Raw genomic sequence first — 23,272 nt, 5'->3', positions numbered from 1 at the left:
CGGGGTGGGAGCCACTCTAGGGACGAGAGAAGTGTCAGGCACCTGGAGAGAACAGGTGTCCTGGCACATCAATATGAAAGAATTAGCAGCGATTCACCTGTCCCTCATACACTTCGAGGCTCAGATCACAGGTTCGGTCCTGCAGATCAATTCGGACAACACAACAGCCCTAGCTTATATCAAGAAGCAAGGAGGGACGCACTCGTTCTCCCTTTACAGGAAAGCAAGGGAACTACTGCTTTGGGCAGAAGAGAGAAGAATCACTCTCCGGACAAGATTCATCCAAGGGACAAAATGTACGAGCCGACCTTCTGAGCAGGAGAGACCAAGTACTTCCTACAGAATGGACGTTGCATCAGGAAAGTATGCAACAGATTTGGAACCTCTGGGGGAGATCAAATATAGATCTTTTTGCCACCCATTGGAACAACAGGCTGGAAAGTTACTGCTCCCCGATCGCCGACCAAGGGCGATTGCGGTGGACTCCCTTTCTCCTCGATTGGGACGGAATAGACGGGTATGCTTTTCCTCCGTTCAAAATATTATCGGAAGTGGTAAGGAAGTTTGCAGCAGCAGAGGGAGCCAAACTGACCCTCATAGCCCCCGTTCTGGCCTTCACAAAAACTGGTACACAGAGGTACTGGGATGGATGGTAGACTTTCCGAGATCTCTCCCAAACAGGAGCGATCTCTCAGACAACCCCACTTCGACAGGTATCACAAAAACCTACCCGCTCTCGCTCTGACTGCCTTCAGACTATCGAAGGACTTGTCAGAACGAGAGGCTTTTCTCGAGAAGCTGCGAAAGCTATCGCAAGAGCGAGAAGACCATCTACTATTCGAGTCTACCAGTCGAAGTGGGTATGTGTTTCGCAGATGGTGTAGAGCTCAGAAGATATCCTCTTCCAGTACCTCTGTGACAGATATAGCCGATTTCCTCCTGTATTTGAAGGAGAAATGTAATTTAGTAGTCTCTACAATTAAAGGCTATAAGAGTATGCTATCTTCAGTCTTCAGGCATAGAGGCCTTAACATTGGGGAAGACAAAGATTTGCATGACCTGATAAGATCCTTCGAGTACATCAAAGAAACAGAGGGATTAGAGCACCTAATTGGAACTTAGATGTGGTCCTAAAGTACTTAATGACATCAAAATTCGAACCGCCCTGTAGGCTACGTTCAGAGACCTGACAAGGAAGTCTTTATTATTGGTCGCGCTGGCTTCAGCGAAAAGAGTAAGTGAGATACAAGCCTTAGAACATAATGTTGGCTTTAGGAACGACTCGGCGTTCTGTTCCTTCAAACCAATGTTTTTGGCGAAGAATGAGAACCCTTCGAAACCTTGGCCTCGAACATTCGAAGTTAAAAGGACTTTCTTCGCTGTAGGAACAGAGCTAGAAAGGGCTCTGTGCCCAGTGAGAAGCCTTAAGTTCTACATAGAAAGGAAGAACGAACTACAAGGGAGTAAGGAAAGTTTATGGTGCTCAGTGAGAGATCCAGAAGGCAGATATCTAAAAATGCTCAGGCGTTCTTCATCAGGGACGTAATCAAGGAAGCCCATTTACAGTGTAAAGAAGAACAACGGACCTCCTAGAGTTGAAGCTCACGAGGTAAGAGCAGTCGCTACCTCTTTGGCATTCCACAAGAACTTGTCTATACAGACTCTAGTGGAGTCGACCTTTTGGAGATGCAATTCGGTCTTTGCAGCTCATTACTTGAGAGACATTCAAGTGACGTATGACAAGTGCTTTACTCTAGGAGCGTACGTATCTGCGGATTCGTTGGCTGGGACAGGGAGCTGAACCCAATCCTTTTTAGTTTATTAAGTTAGGTTTTTAATTTTTAATGTGTTTGTGCATTTTTTTGGTCGATTGAAAGAGGGTGCAGAGTTGACCCCTTTCAAATCGTAGTGCTAACATGTTAGTGTGGTCAGGTGATCGGGATTGGTCGTTATGCTCCTTGTGTTGTCTTAAATACCTAAAGCTCTATCATGTAAGAGGGTTAGCCCCCGTTGGTATGATACAGGTCAAGGTTCTGCCATGTAAGTGGGTCAGCCCCCATTGGTACGATCCAAGAAAAGGCTCTATGATCCGTAAGGGTTATCAGGGGGTATGATCCGTAAGGGTTATCAGTCGCAGGTCTCATCCTCTCTGTAACTCTGATGGCAAGCAGACTCATAGACAGTATCAATGAAGTCTTCTTCCATATCAGGTAGGAACCAAGGTTGTTTTTTGTTAAAATATACCTACAACGTATGTTGTTTTCCTTTTTTTTCCCTGTTTTTTTATATTCAAAAAATAATTTAGTATGTAACTGTCTCTTGCCCTCCACCAAAGGGGTGGGGTCCAATCAGCTAAGTATATATCTGCCGGGGAAGTTGCATGTACAAAAATGATATTGTTAGTATACAATAAAGTTTTGTACATACTTACCCGGCAGATATATACGATTAATGGCCCTCCCAGCCTCCCCTCAGGAGACAGGTGGAAGAGAAAAATTCTGGTTAGAAAACGGGAATGGTTCCTATTCCCGCCACCCAGGCGGAGTGGGCTGGTCCACCTGACCTACCTGTCGCGTGTGCCGCGAGTTTTGAATTCTGTCGGGACGTCAGAGACTATAGCTAAGTATATATCTGCCGGGTAAGTATGTACAAAACTTTATTGTATACTAACAATATCATTTTCCCCCTAAGAAGACTCCTTCGGGAACTTCGAAGGGCTCGTCACATTCCGGTGTGACGGGGGGGTTCTTCTGCTGGTCCTCCTGTTTCCTTGGGGAAGGGGCCCGGTCTCCCCTTCTGAGAAGAAGAAGAAGACGGGGACCAAGGGTGTGCTGGCTACCGCTGGTACACCCTTGCCTGGTCTTGGCAGCTCTGCTGCTAAGCCAGGTTCCGGCTCGGTTTCTCGTCCGCGAGAAGTTCCAAGTGTACGGTCTCCTTCGGGTGACCGTGCAGCCAAAGTTAAGACGCCTGAGTTCGCTCAGCGTCATGACCGAGGCACGGAGCAGAAAGACTGTCGAGAGCCGCTCAGGTGACTCTCGCCAGGCCAGCGGCCGCTCTCGTAGCGACCAGCCGGTACCTCGGGTGGACGTGACGGTCTCTGACTGGCCACAGGTTGAGGCTGCGAAGAGGTCCCCCAGGTCCCCTCGACCGACGGTACCAGCCTCGGCTGGTACCAGCGGTTTGACGTGCCGCGAGGACGCTCACCGGTCTCACCGCGAAAGCGAGCTCTGCAGGTCACCTGACCGCCGCTCCCACAGGGACCGGGCGGATACGGTGACCAGCAGCAGCTCGTCTGACGCACGGGACCGGGGTCGACGTGCTCAGTCGAGCCGCTCGCCACAGGTGAGCGGCACGGCCAGGCCTGCAGATCGATCCCCACCGCGGGTTGGTGATCGGCTGCAGCCCCCCACGTACGCTGGTCCTGCCAGCGAGTGGGGGGGAGCGTCAGGTCTGTCTCTCCACTACCTTCAACTTCCTCGGGCTACACCGGGAAGAGCGAGGTAGCTAGGAGTGATCGTGAGAGGTGCGCCGCTCACGATCCCGTCATGATGCCGCATGTGCCACGTATGGTCTTAGGACCAACCAGGACGTACGCGCAAGTGATTAGAGGCGACCGTCAGGGGGGGGAGGGGGTAGCGTCAGTTCTGTCTCTCCGATACCTTCAACTTCCTTGGCATACGCCAGGAAGAGCGAGGTATATAGGAGTGATCGTGAGATTGCGCCGCTCACGATCCCGTCACGACGCCGCACGTGCCAGGTATTGTCTTAGAACCAGCCAGGACGTACGCGCAAGTGATTGGAGGCAACCGTCAGGGATCTGTTGCTGGTCCTTCTTCTGAAGGAGGAGGGTCTTGGGAGCTGCTCTTGTTGGAGGGACTGGACGGTCCTACTCCTCAAGACGCTGTAACTTCCGAGATTCAGAGTAACTTTGCCCAGGTTATTGCACTGATTCGTCAGCACAACGACCGGGGGGAAGGATCGCCGCTCCCACCAGCAGAGCCATGTCTCTGCTCGAGTCGTTTTGGGGCCCGAGAGGGAACCCAAACCGACGGTGGGTTTGCCGCGATCGGAGCTTGCCGATTCTGTCTTGAACCAGAGTCTCTCGTCTCCGGACAAGAAGGCTCTCTCAGTTCTGGCCGGTCGATCAAGCTACTTCCACCTCCTCTACTGCGACAGCGGCGTTTCTACGTGTCTTCGGACCGTATTTAAATACTCCTTCGGTCCTCCTGAGAGGTTTCGACTCGACGAGGACTGGAATGAGTCGGAGGACGGTATCGGCTCTCTCCTGTCAGGTGTCGATCAGCCCCACCCAGACGACGTTCACAGTGGCGGCAGACCCTTACCTACAGTGAGAGTTCGTAACCCTCCTCGGGAAAACGTTTTCTCCTGACGATACGTTTTCCCAGACTCTGAGAGGCCATCGCCGCAAGGCGATGGTGCTCCTTACTCTCTCCAACTGCTAGTTCCATGGGAAGGCGAGAGCGAGTATCCAATTCCTCCCCATTCCCTCTCTCCTTACGGCTACGAGGGAAAGGGGAGGGATCCTACAGAGATTTCTCTGTAGGATTCCACGTTGGGGACTGCGCTACGGGGGACCTTCGGGTCCTACCTGACGTAAGCCCCGGTCGTTGAGGAGGGATCCTCACCCATTCTCGATTTCTACGGGAATCGAAGAGGACCCACCAGCCGATATCGTTTGACGAATTCGGTGGGGGTTTCGGGCAGACTGCTTAGAATTCTACGGAATTTCTAGCGCATTCAGAGTGTTAGAGTTTCTTACGATCTCCAAACACTCAAGAGGAGACCACGGTCCAAAGTGAGGCGAGACGAGAATCCCCGATATGTTACACGATAATCGGGAACCTCGCCTATGCTCGAATTCCTGGAATTTCTAGCATTGGAAGAAGACTGCTGCTGAAAGAAGACTATCTCACAATAGGCGACCAACCTGGAATGGAGAGAAGAAACGGACGGGAATATCCAGTTTGGCTTGAACTATCGTCTTAGTATTCTGTTCACCATTGAAGCTTTCCTTCGAGGAAGACTTCTTCACTCTCTTGATAGAGACCGAAGGTGGTCGATCTCCAATTCTTATTTTGTTTTCTTGAAGGAAAGAATTTAGGATGGAGATCGTTGTTCAGAATCCTACAAATATACTACGTATATTAACCTCGCGACATGATTCTGCTAAGCAGTTGAATGGTCCGAGGGGTAGGCGCATATCCTGGTTATTCTACGGATTGCGACTTAGACGAAAAGTATTCTAATTGAACTGCAACTCGGGTTACCTGCAACCTCCCAGGAGTTTCCAGTTTCAATTTTATATACTTATCGGTGTTGTCACAACAACACCATTTAAGCTTTTATATTTACCGAAATTCGTTTCACATAAATATAATTGCTCGAGCATATCTTTTTATGCTCGGTGGTTCTAGCCGAACGCATTCCTTCGTGGAAAGGATTACTTGGCAACTCAGGATGACGAGTCAGCGACAGCTACTGCGTATTGAATTGCCCGAGGCATTTCAGTACCATCTGCCGCTTTGAAATGGACGGTTGGTTATGTCTTTCTCACCTGCTTTGATTGAATACCGACCGTATCTGCCCAACAATCACGGACTTAAGTCTCTGATTAAAGGGGATTCTCGCATACATGAATGACCATCTACTGCTGTGACGCTAGTATTCATCGTCTTCGGTATTGCGAGAATTTTAAATAGAGATATCTATTCGACTCTATCTTTCTGTTTACCGCACGGTTAACAGAATTCTGTAATAGTCTCTTGCTGCATCGTATCTCGATAATGCGAATGATTTTTTTTTGCGGAATCTGAGTTTGTCCTCAAAATATCTTGTATTCGGAGGTGTGCAATTGTTCATTGTTCACCCCGGATTAGCAGATGTATTGAAAGACATCGCCTACTCCCACACCTGCCAGCTCTACTTCCAAACGTTCAGCCCATGAGAAGCAGTTCTTCAGGCGGCTCTCCCCTGTGTTTCATTACTGAAGAACGCCCGCTTTCACTGCACACCGGACAGCAATGAAATGGCGGTTAGCGTTTTCAGTCATTTGTAAGCACAGGTTAGAATCTTGAGATTCCCTTCTCTCGATTCAGCTGGAAGACGTAGGTTGCATTCATTGCCTACCTTCGTCTTCAACGTCACATAGTGTTGTTTCTCCTTAAGCTGAGATTCAACGTCTATGAGATTTTCTTGCCATCAGGGACCTCGGTCTTTTGAAGGCAATTGACTTTCGCCTTTTGAGCTTATGCATTAAGAGAATCATCGCCGCGCCGTCCGGCATCGGTGACTAACAAATATTTTATTTGTTTGGTCTCTCAGCATAACTCTTTAAAGGGCGAAGGTCACGTGACTTGCCCGGATGCTTGGACAACTTGCCTCTACTGATTCCGAACCAGTCAGTCGGCAGCTGTCAGAGCGCCCGAGTCAGTTACGAACTATGCTGTGGACTTAGTTCGGTTGTTCCAGAGCAATCATTACTTCGTCTTAATAGCTTGTCAGTATGAGTTCTGTACATAACCAAAGTCGAGAAGAGGGATAGGTCATACGACTATCCCCTTCTTTTCGTCTTAGGTAACTGCATGACTTCTCTTGAGAAGTCAAGCACAAAGGGATGGGGATTTGTGACGCTCGATTTCGTACCGATCTTCGTAGCGAAGACTCAGAACCCTTCGGTAACTGACGATTGGTTCGAGTCCTTCACAATACCCTCCCTAATGGACTTCACCGCCTCCGATACGAAGGCTATGCTGCTTTGTCCTGTGAAGGCGCGACGGAGCTGTCTGAAGAAACTCGACACCCAGGATGAGTGTGGACGCCTCTTCATCATTCTCTCGCGTTCCGCAAGAACTCCGTGGCGCAGGTAATGAAGGTAGGCGCCTGGTCCAACCGGACCGCATGCACCTCCTTCTACCTTCGGGATATTGCCCACAGTTCCTTGGATCTTTTTCCTTGGGAACCGTGGTGGTTGCTCTACACGTTGTGTAGTTAACCCAGACCCCTCGCAGGCTGAACAGCATCGAGTCCTGGTGTGACCCGTAAGAATGGATGGAGGAACAGGAGAGTGTGACTGGCTCCTCTTTCCATCTTTTTTCTTTTTTTCCCTTACCTCTGGGTAGAGGGACACGGTCGTCACCCAACGGCTGGGTAAGGACGAGAAAGCAGGTGAGCTACTCAATAGAGCACCATCCTATCCCTTTCAGTAGGGATAGGAGTAAATATCCACCACTTCCTCCAGCAAGGGGGAGGAAGTGGATGCCAACTTGAGACAACCCATCATTTTATGATTGTCTCTTGCAAACAGGAACAAGTTCTTCTTGCTGGTACGAAGAGATACGCTTGCCTCTCTCTTAGTACTTGGCCCAGAGGTCTGACCATTGATCCTGCGGTGCACACCGCCCCGATCAATCGGACAGCAGGTTTGGATCCCTCCCTTATGCTCCTTACGACCAGGGAGGCACTCCAGGGTTGGACGAACACCAGTCTGTTCACCAAAAAGACTCAGATTCCTCCCACCAAGAAGTGAGTCTTCCTATTGTTAAAGGACCGAGGGTTTGTATTACATATCGGAACAAATGACAATTTGTCGAAAATTGCATTTTTCCTAACTATACAAACCTGAGGTCCTTTACATATAGTCCCACCTCATGCCACCCCTCACTCTGGCAATTCTTTTGCATGGGCCTAAAGCAAAAGTGATTTCTTCATCTCGGGCGCGAGGGCGCGCGCACGATCGGACAAGCAGTTAACTACCGTTCTCCCCTTGTTCGAAGCTTACGACCGTCCCAGCTGCCGCTAGTTACCTTCCTATTGTTAAAGGACCTCAGGTTTGTATAGTTAGGAAAAATGCAATTTTCGACAAATTGTCATTTTTAGGTATATTTGAAGTAGGATATTATTAAAGGTATACATTTGCTATCTGAACTTTCAAGATAGGCAGTTATAAGCATTTTTAGTGGTGGTTTTAACTATTTGTGGGTTTTAACTATTCAAGGGGGTATCTGGTACACATCCCCCGCGAATACGGGGGGAACACTCTATACGTACTTTATCGTGTTGTGCGAAAACTTTATTCTACTTATACGCAAATTACGTACAAGATAACGTAGTCATAGGTCCCAAGAAAGTTGAAATTCACGGAAAGAAGCGAATGCTCTCTTTGGAGACAAAGATGGAGATTATCAAGAAGTATGAAGCTGGTATGTGATTGAGTGTGATCGCCAAGGAATACGGCCGAAATCCGTCGACAATAGGCACCCTCCTTAAACAGAAGGATGTCATCAAAGCAGCTACACCTTCCAAGGGCATCACTATTTTGTCCAGCACGAGGACCCATGTGCACGACAAGATGGAACGGCTACTTCTTGTCTGGATAAAAGACAAAGAAATCGCTGGCGATACGATAACGGAGACGGCAATCTCCCACAAGGCCAGCGCTATTTTCGGCAATTTGATTGAGCAGGCGGAAGACGACGGAGGGGAAGGGACATCAATGCAAACCCCAGAGTTCAAGGCTTCGCATGGCTGGTTCGAGAAATTTCGTAAACGGACTGGCATCCATTCGGTGGTGCGGCATGGGGAGGCTGCCAGCTCGGACACGAAAGCGGCCGAAGCATTTAAAAAGACGTTCGACAAGATGATGACCAAGGAAGGCTACAGTTCTCAGCAAGTCTTCAACTGTGATGAGACTGGCCTTTTTTGGAAAAAAATGCCTCGTTGGACGTACATCACGGAGGAAGAGAAGAAGCTACCCGGGCATAAGCCTATGAAAGACAGGCTTACGCTCGCACTTTGTTCAAACGCCAGTGGGGATTGCAAGGTGAAGCCCCTACTGGTGTATCATTCTGAGACTCCTCGAGCCTTCAAGGCCCACAAAGTGCTTAAGGAGAAGCTTCCAGTGATGTGGAGGGCTAATGCAAAAGCCTGGGTAACGAGGCTTTTGTTCACGGAGTGGGTAAATCTGTGTTTTGGCCCGACAGTGAAGAAATTTTTGGAAGAGAAGCGCCTCCCCCTGAAATGTCTGCTGGTGTTGGACAATGCCCCTCCCCACCCTTCTGGGCTCGAGGAAGATATCCTAGCGGAGTATTCCTTCGTCAAGATTCTTTTTCTTCCGCCCAACACCACCCCTCTCCTCCAGCCCATGGACCAGCAAGTGATATAGAACTTTAAGAAGCTGTACACGAAACATCTTTTCAAGAGATGTTTCGACATCACCGATACCACAAACCTCACCTTGCGTGAATTTTGGAAGGAGCATTTCGACATCGTCATTTGCATCCGACTCATTGACCAAGCTTGGGAGGAGGTTTCGAGGCGAACCTTGAATTCCTCGTGGAGGAAACTCTGGCCTGATGCCGTATCCGCCCGAGACTTCGAGGGATTTGACGTGGGCCAAGCTGGTGCTGCAGATTCAGAAACAGTTGACCATCCCGAAACAGTTTCCCAACCAGATCTTGGCGAGATTGTTGCACTCGGCAAGTCCATGGGGCTGGTCGTCGACGAGGACGACATCAACGCGAGGAGCACCAAGAGGAGCTTACGACGGATGACCTGAAGGAGTTGGAGGCCATGCAACATAACGTCGTTCAAGAGGAGTTCTCTAGCAGCGGCGAGGAAGAGGAGGAGGACCCTATGACAACAGCAGAAATTAAGGATGTTCTAGCTGCTTTTCATAAAGTGCAATCGTTTACAGAAAAAAGTTGAAATTCTGTATTAAAAAAAAAAAAACCTACGTAAAGTAAAAAAAAAAGTAAAAAAGAAGTTAAAAATCAAAAAAAGAAAAATTTTATTTTTTTTATTATAGTTTTTTGTAAAGTTAAGTGTTACAGTTTTGTGAATGTGTTTCGTAAATTTTAGTTTAGTTTTCCTTACATTTTTTATGTGTTTCGTAAAGTTAAGTGTACGTACGTATGTACGTATCTGCCGTTTGTCCTCCTCCTCCTCTGCCGCCACTTTCGGAGATAGCCTCACTCGAAAGGTAAGCTTCCACATTTTACGTACAGTATTTCTTGTATACCATGTACACTAATACACTTTATTTACAGGTTAATTTGCATTACGTTCTTAAGTTATGTATTGAATGGTCCAATTTGTTGTAGTATTTCATTGTTTAGAGGTCGATTTAGCTTTATTATGAAATTTACTGGGGTGTTTTTGGAGGGCTTGGAACGGATTAGCCATTTTACATATAAAATGTGGTCCAAGATACGAAAACCTCATGATACGAAGGGCGCCTCGGAACGGATTAATTTCGTATCTCGAGGTACTAATGTAATATGGTTTGCCTCTTCAGGAGTGATTGTACAGAAGTGAGAAAACAGGTTTGAAATTGGGAAATGAGGTTTAAAAGGGAAAATAAAATTTGAAAGAGCAAAACAAAGACACAAAATGATAGTGGATGATAAAGAACACTATGAATATTGGGACTAGTACTTTTATTCTGTGGCTTGGGGAGATAATTGAAAATATAGGAAGCAAAAAATTTAGTTAAAAGTTAGTTCTGTCTCTGTCATATCATCTTTAAAAAACATAATTTTTTTCTACTTTATACTCATTGATAAAAGGAAATTTTCTGGAAATGGCTTAGGTAATGTGTGTATTAATTTGGGTAGTTTGTAATCATCATCATTATCATCTTGGGAAGTGTTGTCTATGACTCCCAAGTTCTACAGTTGCCTCTTTGTTATCTAAAAGGTTTTGGAAGGTTGGAGACCAGTGGTAGACCTCAGTCATCTGAACAGGTTCCTTTGAATGACTGCTTTTGGAAGGAAGCAATGCTGACTTGCTTTGGAATTTATCACATTTTTTATGGTGGTTTTCTGGTTGGGGCTGACGATTGTTTTCTGGTTGAGGCTCTCTATATTGGTACCTGCAATGTACATTACTGTTTTATTAAGTTTAGGTGTCGTTCATCTTGCATAAACAAGGTCTTCCATTAAGGTTTTGTATGCAATCAGATATTCATAGTGAAAGTTAAGTGAATATTTGAAAATTCAATAAAATTCAGATCCTCTTACATTTTACTGTTGCTCTGCTAATAAGTAGTTTGGTATTGAATCGATATACTATATAAAATTGACATTTGTTTCTTTTTTCCACAGCTGTGATGATGTTGTATTTCGGTTAAGAGGTCAACAGTTAACACTGCCATACATTATTGCGAATGGTTTTAATAATCCCGTTTTAGTCGAAGACAAAAATGGTCTCGACCTTATAGTTCCCCATGATTCCTTTAATGTTCTGGATGTAGAAAGTTATGTTGGTAAGTGGTAATGAAGTTTTTGTGCACAATTGCTTTTGTCAGTATAGAATAATAAATAAGTATGTATGTTGGTATTCATTCATTATTTCAAAGACTATTGCAAAGTCACTGTCAAAAACCTTCAGATTGCTTGTAAATGAACACCAGAGTATTTCTAGAGAGCATCAGATTATTATTGAGTAACAGTGGAAATGAGATAGGTATAATGAAGTTTCCTGTCAAGAAAATATATAAATTTTGTCAAAGTCACACCATGTGTACTGTACAACATTGGTCATACAGTATTTTAAGGGAGACTTTCAAATTGTTTATATATAAATTTTCAAGCATGTTTTTATGTTTTCCATTGATAGTTAATAAAATGAAATGTTCATGAAATCAAGTAACAAGCCTCCAATATAAACCATAGGTTTACCAGAAACCATGCGAACGCAATCCAATTTTTTCTCCAGATTTGTTGGGTTAGAGTTGCCTACTCCCTTTAGATTAAAACCCTATACGTAATAGTTTTTAGTTATAAAGTTGATTTTTTGACCAACCTCAAAATTAAGCTATGCTAGGCTTTGTAGCAACTGGTGTTTTCAGTGATATGTTTATAAACTGAAATGAAATTCCACATATTATTTTACATATTTTGGCAACTACTTACAGTTATAAGGACAGTTACTATTACAAAGAGTAACAATGCACACCAGAAGTCTTTCCTCCTTGCTAAGTATGGTAAACATCACAGTAACAAATCCCATATTCATGTGTAAAGATAAAGAAAAAAAAAGTGGTTTAGTATCAAGTTGTATGTATTGTCTTGGTAACACCTCCTGAGTGTTTGTTTTTACATGCGTTCATGTAACTTGACTTCTGCGTACTGTCTGTCTGTCGTCAAATCTTGTATCTTACATGATTAGAAGCTGTGCCTCCCAATCCCTCTTCCCTCCCCTCCCCCTCCCCTTCTTCCACCCATCCCACTTCCCCCTTTCCTTCCCTAACCCTTCCTCCTCCCCCCCCCCCCCCCCCCCCTTTCTCTCCCCTACCCCTTCCTCCTCCACTCCTCCCCTTCTCCCCTTCATCTACTTCCCATTTTCCTCCCCTCCCCATCCACTTGCCTCCTTCTCCCCGTCGCCTACTCTGCTCCCTTTCTTCCTCTTTCCTCTTTCATCCCCCTCCCTCCCATTTGCCCAGTGCCTTAGTGGCATGGTCAGTATGGTGTTTGCGTACCACCACGTGGCTGCGAGTTCGATTCTCGGGCATTCCATTGAGGTGTGAGAAATGGGTATTTCTGGTGATAGAAGTTCACTCTCGACATGGTTCGGTAGTCACGTAAAGCTGTTGGTCCTGTTCCTGAGTAATTGGTGGTTCCATGCAATGTAAAAACGCCATACAAACAAACCTCCCATTTGCCCTCCCCCTCGCCTTCCCTCACCTTCCCCATGAATGGCTGTCAGTTTAGTTAACTACAATGCTAAATCTGTTACAACTTTGGTCTAAACTACAAAGTATTAAATAAAATTAAAAAAAATTAAACATCCTTTTATTAAAATGCACTAAAAAGTGAAAAATGGAGATATCAGGGTTTTGTACATGAACTTCCCTGACAGATATATACTTAGCTATAGTCTCCGACGTTCCCGACAGAATTTCAAATCTCGCGGCACACGCGACAGGTAGGTCAGGTGGTCTACCTTACCCGCCGCTGGGTGGCGGATGTACGAACCACTCCCGTAAGCTTGTCAGATTTTTCTCTGTCGCGGGAACGATAACAACTGTTGTCGGTTCCTCTCGATAGTTTTTCGATTCTCGCTTGCCTGGAGTTAATTTGGACTTCTTTTTGGGAACGTATTCGCTTTGTTGGCTTGGCATACGCTGATTGTGGACCGGTTTGATTTTGAGTTTGATTTTCTTTAACGATGTCTGATCTAGAATCGGTAGTTAAAACTTCGGTTTTGTTTAGGGTTTGCGTGAATGAAGGATGTAAGGTGAGGTTGCCGAAAGCTTCGGTAGACCCCCACACGGTTTGCATGAAATGCAGAGGGAATGAATGTGCTTTTGCTAACCCTTGTAGTGAATGTAAGGGATTGAATGAAGAAGAATATAAGGCTCTCTCTTCTTATGTTAGGAAGTTGGAACGTGATAGAGTGCGTAAGGCTTCCTCTAGAAGTTCTAGCAGATCTAGAATGAGTGAGTTGGATGTGGATCCTAATAGTACTAACGTAGAATTAGAACCTTCTTCCCAAGTTGCAGCCCCGGCGGTCTCCCCGCACCGAAGCCGAAGATTCGCCTTCGGAGGCGGCAGCTCTGAAAGCCAAGAATCGTTCTATGGATCAGAAGATTCGTCAGTTGGAAGGTAAGGAGAGTGTTAGTGATCAGTGCAGTGTCCCCAGTGTTGTGGAGGGTGCGTCTGACCGGCTCCTTAGTGCCTCTTAGGCCTAGACCTCTTCCAGACTCCCAAGTTTTCCAGTTGGAGGTAGGAAAGTTCGAGGCGCCAAGAGCCTACTGCACATAGATCTCCTAGTAGGCGCTCGTCTCTTTTAAGGCGTCATACTCCTGATTATTCTTTCCCTAGGGGCCAGACAACAAGGTTCTTTCAAGCGCCATCCCTTTCCCCGTGTAGGCGCTCTCCCAGCTTCTAGGCGCACTTTCACCTGACCGTTTGTCTCTTCGGTAGGCACCAGGAATCCCGGAAGCGCCCTTCTCCAAGTAGGGCGCTCGTTAGTTTTGAAGCGCCCTTCTCCTGAATGTTACCCTCTTGTTAGACGTCAAGAGTCTCGCAAGCAGCCTTCTCCTAGTAGGCGCATTTCGCCTTCCAGTCGAACTTCCGTTGATCGTACGCAACTGGACAGGTATGGAGAGCCGCGCAAGCGCTCTGCTCTCGATAGGCGCTCTTCTCCTGGCAGCCGCTCGCCTCAGGATAGGCGCATAGAGTATAGTAGGCGCTCGCCTCCTCGTAAGCGCCCTGTGGATGTTTCCGAGGATTCTCGGAGTAGGAGCCCTACCTCTCCTTCGGCTGAGATTCCGTATACCTCGAAGAGGGAGTCTCATCGTAGACTTCCCAGATCTTCTCATCGTTCTCCAGTGGATGTGAACTCTTCTAAGAGAGGGCGTTCTCCAACCTCTCGCTCAACTCCTGCTAGGATCCCTTCGTCACCTAAGGATCTTCCGCGCTCGCCTCGACAAGACGTCCTAGAAGGTTCGGATGAGGAACCGAACACTTCTGCTGCTGTCTCTTCTTACAAGAAGCTTACAGAGCTACTTTTACAAGTTTTTGGGGATTCCCTTACGCTTACGGCTCCTCCTTCTCCTCACTCACTTTTTTCAACGGCGAAGACAGCGAAGAGTTCTTCTTGTGTGAGGATGAAGCCAACTCTTTCTATGAAGAAGGCACTGAGGAGTTTTGGTTCCTGGATGGCTTCCAAAGAAGAAGCGGGGAAAACGATGTTCGCTTTTCCTCCTTCGAAGTTTATCAGACGCGCTGGTTTTCTGGTACGAAACAGGAGAGCCCTTAGGATTGGGTCTACCGTCTTCGGCTGATTCGGATTTTTCGGCGCTGGTAGATTCGACAAGGAGAACTGCCCTTAACTCTGCTAAGACGACTTGGGCAATGAATGAATTGGATCATTTGCTCAAAGGTATGTTTAGAGTGCTAGAAGTATTTAACTTCCTTGATTGGTCGTTGGGAGTCCTAGCCAAGAAAATTGAAGTGCCAGAGTCAATTTCGCCAGAAGATCTTATGTGTGTTTTGTCTTGTATGGACAAGTCGGTAAGAGACGGAGCGAGTGAAATCGCCTCCCTTTATGGGGCCGGGATCGTGAAGAAGAGGTCGGTTTATTGTTCCTTCTTAACGAAGTCGGTCTCCCATGCTCAGAGGTCTTCTTTGCTGTTTGCTCCTCTGTCTACTCAGTTGTTCCCGAAACATCGAGTGCAGGACATTTCGAGGTCACTTTCGGCCAAAGCCACCCAGGACCTTTTGGCACAGTCGGCAAGAAAACCTCGCCCTTCCTTCCCTACCAAGGCTAAGAAGGAAAAGGCAAGTGTTCGAGAACCCTTTCGAGGGGCATCTTCATCAAGAACCTCTACGTTTAGAGGTCGTAGACCTTCAAGAAGGGGTAAGACTTTCGCCAAGTCTGTTAAAGCCCCCAAATAACTTGCAAGTCCTTCAAACAACGGTGGGCGCCAGACTCTTAGAGTTTGCAGAAGTCTGGGCCCAAAAAGGGGCGGATCCTTGGACCCTTTCTATTTTGAGGAGAGGTTACCTCATCCCTTTCGTCGAAAGACCTCCCTTGACAACCATCCCAAGGGAACTGACGGCCAGGTACAGAGACCCCATCATGAATCAAGCTCTCCATCTAGCAGTAGATCAGATGCTGGAGAAGGGGGCTATCGAACTAGTGACAGACCATCATTCATCGGGCTTCTACAACCGCCTTTTCCTAGTTCCGAAGTCCTCAGGGGGATGGAGACCGGTGTTGGATGTAAGCGCCCTGAACTTCTTCGTAGAAAAGAAGAAGTTCACGATGGAAACGCCTTCATCAGTGCTGGCAGCACTTCGTCCAGGGGACTGGATGGTTTCCTTGGATTTACAGGACGCTTACTTCCACGTACCGATCCATCCTTCCTCGAGGAAGTTTCTCAGATTCATGATGGGGGGGAAAATTTTTCAGTTCAGGGCTCTGTGTTTTCGGCCTCTCGACGGCCCCTCAAGTGTTCACGGGGATTTTGAGGAATGTGGCTCAATGGCTTCATTTGAAAGGGTGAGGATATCCATGTACCTCGACGATTGGCTAATAAGGGCCAATTCAGAAGATCGTTGTTTGAAGGACTTACAAGTAACTTTAGAATTGACGAAGGCTTTGGGACTTCTCGTCAATTTCAAGAAGTCATCACTAATTCCCGAGCAAGAGTGTGTGTATCTCGGGATACAGATGAACTCTCTGAGTTTTCGGGCTTTTCCCTCGCAGGAAAGGATAGCCCGAGGATTCGAGAGAGTAACAACCTTATTAGGGAAAGAAGTATGCACAGTGAGGGAGTGGATGAGTCTGCTGGGGACGCTCTCCTCTCTGGAGCAATTCGTTTCCCTAGGAAGGTTGCACCTGAGACCGTCCAATTCTTTCTCATCGGAATTGGAGTCGTCGTTCTCAGGATTTGACGTTCTCCCTGTCGTTATCCCAGGACATCAAGAAACATCTCTTATGGTGGACAGATCCCAACCTCTTTGCGAAGGGACTGTCTCTTCAATCACAGACCCCCAACCTGGTGTTGTTCTCCGACGCGTCGGACATGGGGTGGGGTGCAACTCTGGGAACCAGCGAAGTGTTTCAGGTACCTGGGTGGGGGACCAGGTAGCCTGGCACATCAACAGAAAGGAGTTGATGGCTGTGTGGTTGGCTCTGAAGGCTTTCGAGCCCAAAGTCAGAAGATCGGTAGTGCAGGTCAACGCGGACAACACTACAGCTCTGGCATACATCAGGAAACAGGGGGGGACGCATTCCTTCTCCCTGTACGAGACAGCAAGAGCCCTTCTTCTGTGGGCAGAAGAAAGAGGAATCAAGCTTCTCACCAGGTTCGTGCAGGGAGAAAGGAATGTAAGAGCAGATCTCCTCAGCAGGAAAGATCAGGTCCTTCCCACAGAGTGGACCCTTCATCTGGATGTATGCCAGAGCCTGTGGAAGTTATGGGGCAGGCCACACATAGACCTCTTTGCCACGTCAAAGAACAAGAGGCTGGATCCTTACTGCTCTCCGATATCGGATCCAGAGGCAGTAGCAATAGATGCTCTTCTTCTAGACTGGAACGGACTCGACGTCTACGCGTTTCCCCCCTTCAAGATCCTGGGGCTAACCATCAAGAAGTTCGTAGAGTCCGATTCAACGAGAATGACCTTAATCGCTCCCTTTTGGCCGGCCCAAGAATGGTTCACAGAGGTACTGGAATGGTTGGTGGACCTTCCAAGATCGCTCCCGCTAAGGAGCGATCTACTCAGACAACCCCACTTCGACAGGTACCACAAAAATCTCCTCGCTCTCAGTCTGACTGGTTTTCAGACTGTCCAAAGTTTGGTCAGAGCGAAAGGCTTTTCAGCAACAGCTGCTAAAGCAATCGCAAGAGCGAGGAGACCTTCCACCTTACGTGTATACCAGTCAAAGTGGGATGTCTTCAGACGTTGGTGCAAGAGGAAGAACATTTCCTCTTCCAGTACCTCTGTGACCCAAATTGCGGATTTCCTTATTTTCCTCAAAGAAGAATGTCATCTGGTTGTGTCAACTATTAAGGGATACCGCAGTATGTTGGCGGCGGTATTTCGGCATAGAGGTTTAAATATATCCGATGATAAGGACCTGCATGATCTTTATTAGATCATTTGAAACCATTAAGCGTCCTCATGTAGTACCGAACTGGAATCTAGACGTAGTCCTACAATTCCTTGGATCGTCTAGATTCGAACCTCCTGGCTTAGCCTCTTTCAAGGATTTGACGAAGAAGGCTATCTTCCTTTTGGCCCTAGCTACAGCTAAAAGAGTGAGTGAGCTCCTAGCTATTGAGGGCAATGTAGGGTTTAAGGAAGATTCTATGGTGTGTTCGTTTCTTCCAAGTTTCCTTGCAAAGAATGAAACCCATCACGCCCTTGGCCCAGGAGCTTTGAAGTTCGTAGTTTATCTTTTATAGTGGGGAAGAGCCTGAAAGAACTCTTTGCCCTATGAGAATTATGAAGTATTTCCTTAAGAGGAAGGAACAACTTAAGGCTAATCAAGACGTGCTTTGGTGCTCCGTAAAGGACCCCACTCGGCCCATGTCGAAGAATGCTCTTTCCTTTTTTCTGAGAAGCCTTATTACAGAGGCACATGTTGCCTGTAAGGAAGATCATTTTAGACTATTGAAAGTGAAAGCTCACGAGGTGAGAGCCATCGCAACTTCGCTTGCATTCAGAAAAAATATGTCTGTGCGGAACTTGATGGAGGCGACTTTTTGGAGATGCCAATCGGTTTTCGCAAACCACTACCTACGTGATGTAAAAATCACATATGATAAATGCTTCGCCTTGGGTCCTTTCGTATCGGCGGATTCGGTGCTGGGGCAGGGAGCTGAAACTTATCCTGTGTAAATTTTTTATATGTTACCCTATATTTTATATTGTTGTTTTTTGGTTGTCTGAAAGAGGTTGCAGGAGGCACCTCATTTTGTCGTAATATTAACCCTTTGTATTTTGGTTAGGTGGTCTGGTGGGTTTTGGCTCCTTGCAGAGGTAGTGGTAAGGATCTGTTAGGTAAGCGGACAAGGTCCCTCTAACAGCATCCGACTTGGATTCTACCACAATAGGGGATCACATATCCCAGTGGTAGATTCGAGAGTCTTTCAGCATCAGGTCACGTCCTAGCTGTAGCTCTCCAGGCAATGCAGACTCAGAGATAGTATCTATGAAGTCTTCATCCTGAAAAGGTGAGAACCAAGGTTTTTATATCCTACAACATTAGTTGTTTCCCGTCTTACCTGTATTATTGAGCTGTCTCTTACCCTCCACCAAGGGTGCCAATCAGCTAAGTATATATCTGTCAGGGAAGTTCATGTACAAAAATGATATTGTTAAACTACAATAAAGTTTTGTACATACTTACCTGGCAGATATATACTTAGCTATAGTCTCCGACGTTCCCGACAGAATTTCAAATCTCGCGGCACACGCGACAGGTAGGTCAGGTGGTCTACCTTACCCGCCGCTGGGTGGCGGATGTACGAACCACTCCCGTAAGCTTGTCAGATTTTTCTCTTCCACCTGTCTCCTGAGGGGAGGCTGGGTGGGCCATTAATCGTATATATCTGCCAGGTAAGTATGTACAAAACTTTATTGTAGTTTAACAATATCATTTTTCTTACAATTGATCATGTCTACTAAAATGAAAGCACGAGTCCCAATCATGAAAGGAAATGTTACAAGTAAAAAAATTGATTTTTAAAATTTCTTGTTGCAATTCCTTTCATGGTTGGGGCCCACACTTTCATTTTTTTAGACATGGTTAATTGTAGGGAAATCCCGTTGTCTGAAAAAATTACTTTTTACTTCTTAGTGCACTGTAATAATGTGTTTTTAACAAAATTTGTATATTTTATCATGTAAACAACCATTTTTTCTTCTTGTTATTCTTTACAGTACTGTACTTTAAATAGATATACAGTTTATTAAAGTAATAAAGTTATTGTACTTGCAAAATTCTGAACAATAAATGTACAGTATTATAAATGAATGCTAACATGGACCAGGAAAGAAAGAAAGGACCAAAAATACATAACCTTCATCTTTCATATGGATTTATTTATGGTGAAAACTAGATTTGTCACTGAATCTTGTTAAATTACTTAGTGGCAGGTAAGTGAGAGGATGGGAGAACCACCCACTCATGCAGTAAACAGCATCCACCTTTCCTTCTCCAGAATCCTATGAGTAGGGGAAGAGTCAGGCTACCATATGTCTCCCGTTACTTTGGGAAAAGATCCAGTGTGTTCTGCCATGCGCTCTGCTTGTCTTGACTATCCCTCAACTGTAAAACCCATGCCAGCTAAGTTGGAGAAACCATTTTTGGAAGGCCACTGAACTCATTCATAAGTGCAGCGGTCTTGGGGAAGCAAGCAGGACTATACTTCTTAACACCGAGTGTCCTCCATTTACAGTATCCTCTATTGAGTGCACTTTGTTTTTTGCCCCAGAGTCCATGGTGTTCCTTCAGTTGTCCTTGTCTGCTTCTCTGATATTTTCTGGTGGTAGATTGTCTTCTGAATTGTATCCTTTAGGTGGATCATTAGTCTGTGGGCTGATGGACAACTATGCTATGGAATGCTTTTGTTTAGTGGGGATTTATTTGTCTTCAAAAGCAGGAACCATAGATCACTATGGCCTTGTTCCAAGCTGTATCGTGGTTAGAATTGTGTTTCATAATGTCATAATGGTTGGTTTTGCCTTTTCCAGGGCTTTCTGGAGGAGTAGAGTCAAGTTACAAATGTTGCTAGTGTCAGGAGGAAGGACATCAACCATCCTCTCTTTTCAAGGCAGGTTGCAGCTGAGGTCAGTCTTGCAGATTTTGACTAGATTAGTTCTGGGTTCTTCCTTAATCTTCTTGAAGAGTTAGGTCAAGGCAGCACTAGAGAAATGAAGATCAGATGCTCAGAGCTCCATTATCCACCATGAAGTTTCCTTCAAGATTCTTTCGGGATCTACAAAGGGTAGTCTTGGTCTGAGGGTGGTTACATCATTGAAATTGTCCTGCGGAAAGGGCTGATCAGGTTCCTGCCATTCTTCTTGCTCAGGGAAGATTGATGGGTCTTCCCCGAATTTGGCAAGCCTCTCCCTCTGCTATGACTAGTGGGATGACTCATCATGCCTTTGGGCAATGTGGCAATGACAGGGGGGACAGAACTTTGGTAGTTGGTGTCCAACACAGTTGAAGATTTCCCATAGAGGACCAGTGCCTCTTTTCTCAAAGATCAGTCTCATTTCCAACATATTTTCCAGAATTGTCCAAATCTCTTGCCCTACCAACAGAGGTACAGATGTTCCTTGAGAAGGATGTATTGAACACTTAAGGTTTGTTGGAGAAGGACAATAGGAATTAAAAGAGGGAAAAATTATGCTGTAGCAAAATTACGAAAATACAAGTTAACTAAATTTCACAATTTGCAAACCATGAGGAGTAATTATAATAGGTCCAAAATAGTCAGTGGATTGACAAAGGGCTTGCAAATATCAAACCAAAATGACAAAGGCAAAATATTGTGGAGTAAGGAAGAGAATATATCTCAACAGAAGGTAAAAAAACTCATTCACTAGATGGAATAACTTAATCCAAAAAACGAGCCTCAAATGGTGAAACATGAGTGGGTGCTGAATAGAAAAAAACATTTATAACTAGCTAAACTATTTTTAACCTCTAATGCCACTACCTCAAGATTCTCAGCCAGAGAAATAAAAATCTGAAAATCCTAAGTGCCAAAATATGTAGTACCCTAAAATTGGTTAAACCTAGCAGAAAAAAAGGTAGACATTCTTCCTAAGGAACAAAATAAAAGATTAACTTACAAATCCTTGAAGCAAATGACAATTGTTTTAGCAAGTACAGTATCACTCTGCTTGGTAGAGCTGATATTGCTGGGGTAGCTGAAATCACTCCTAATTACTTTGAAAGACCAAAAATGCACTGAATGAATGTTAAAATAAAGTTAGTGGAATAAGAGAATCCCCATAAGCAGAAATAAAATAAACTGAAATAAGAGAATCCCCACAAGTTGGAATAAAATAAACTGAAATAAGATAATCCCCACAAGCTGAAATAAAATAAACTGAAATAAGAGAATCCCCACAATCTGAAATAAAATAAACTGAAATAAGAGAATCCCCAGAAGCTGAAATAAAATAAACTGAAATAAGAGAATCCCCAGAAGCTGAAATAAAATAAACTGAAATAAGAGAATCCCCAGAAGCTGAAATAAAATAAACTGAAATAAGAGAATCCCCAAAAGCTGAAATAAAATCAGGGAAATCTGCTGAACCCCAAGGGATCGTGATGCACATGTATTCACCCACCTGACAGCTTGAGTTTCATTTACAGGAACTGAAGTATCTGGGTTAGTATGTAGAATGTAAACTTTGGTTTATTGTAAGTAAGTGGGTTTGCTGTAAAATGGTAAAGTAGTAGTGATTGTAGAGGATATTAGACCCTTTTGTATTTACTACGTATTGTGTTTTAAGTAGTGTGCAGCCAACACAATTGCACATTGTACTGTCTTTCAGGTTCCGAACATGAAGTGGATGTTATTGATGTACAAAGACAAACAGATGTCAAAATGCAGCTACATGAATTTATCGAATATTTTTTAAGTCCCGCCAGAACAACTGTGCTCAATTTAATTAGCCTAGAGGTCTCAAATACCAGGTAAAGTTCTAATACTGGTTTCAGTTACTCTAAGATTTTTGTATTAGCTTATTGACCAAGTGAAATTTTTTCTTAGATGTCATTTGATAAACAAAAATTTGCATTTTCATGCATACAATATGTGGACTTGAAATTTTTGTTGATTTTATTTTTGGAATGCTATTTTTGAATAGCAGAATATGAGTTTTGTATTTGTAGTACTATTGTATTTATTTATTTATTTTTTTATATTTTTTTTTTGCAGTTTATGTCAACTCGTCGAGCCACCATATATTGTTCGAAAGTTATGTTGGGTAACAGGCTGCTGGCCAACTGATCCCCCTCCTGGTCCACCTCTGTCCAGACCCAATGTTTCAAAATATGTATTAATTAGTGTAGAGAACTCTTATACAGATTTTCACATAGACTTTGGAGGAACATCGGTATGGTATCATGTTTTATGGGTAAGTGAACTCGGTGATTTAAGATTACAAGTTAAGTCATTCAGATGATTAATGTAACTTTGCCAGTATTGTGTTCTAATGTACATATATTTTCTGATAATTGGTTAAGCCTCACCTTAACATAATGTTAATAAAAGGGATAGGATACAACTAGTGCTTACAGATGTATAAGTGGGCAAGATGTCATTTTTTATGGACTGTTTAAGGAGCAAGACCCAGTGCTAAGCAAAAGGCTACCTATATTTCTAAAATAACAGGTGTGTCTTTTATTTGGGACGATTGAATGATTTTCAAGGTTTATATCCTTTGTTATCATGTTTTCACACCAGAAGAAGTATATTTTAAGTCTTAGTCATTTTTTTGTCTATTTGATAATCAGTCATTTTATTTTTCTCTATTGGTGACTCTCATTTTACTTTTTCTCTAGTTTTAATGCATGACAGTGATTTCAATTTCCATGGGTTGTCCTCCCTACCATTTTCATTTCATGCGCTCTTAATTTCCATGGGTTGTCCTGCCTACCATTTTCATTTCATGAGCTCTTGGACACTTGCAGGTGTAGGCAGTTTAACTTAATTTTAGAATCTAGTAATATGGGCCTGGATGTATACTTAGCAGTAACAGATGGAACTTTGTGA

General features: G+C 44.8%; 2 protein-coding genes across 2 annotated transcripts in view; both read left to right on the top strand.

Moving 5' to 3' along the window:
* LOC135210947 (exosome complex component RRP4-like) overlaps positions 1-23,272 on the top strand; it is a 602,376-nt gene that overhangs the window by 241,643 nt on the left and 337,461 nt on the right.
* The window catches only part of LOC135210648 (lysine-specific demethylase 7B-like), a 60,657-nt gene that overhangs the window by 14,439 nt on the left and 22,946 nt on the right, over positions 1-23,272 (top strand). The window contains exons 4-6 of the mRNA XM_064243434.1: positions 11,121-11,281; positions 22,050-22,191; positions 22,436-22,634. Of these exons, the coding sequence (XP_064099504.1) occupies positions 11,121-11,281; positions 22,050-22,191; positions 22,436-22,634 (502 nt within the window). The remainder of the gene's footprint in view (positions 1-11,120; positions 11,282-22,049; positions 22,192-22,435; positions 22,635-23,272) is intronic.

The sequence above is a fragment of the Macrobrachium nipponense genome, chromosome 4, assembly GCF_015104395.2.
Source record: "Macrobrachium nipponense isolate FS-2020 chromosome 4, ASM1510439v2, whole genome shotgun sequence".
Classification (NCBI taxonomy): Eukaryota; Metazoa; Arthropoda; class Malacostraca; order Decapoda; family Palaemonidae; genus Macrobrachium; species Macrobrachium nipponense.
Note: the sequence above shows the minus strand (reverse complement) of the source record. Positions and strands in the feature narration are given on the sequence as shown.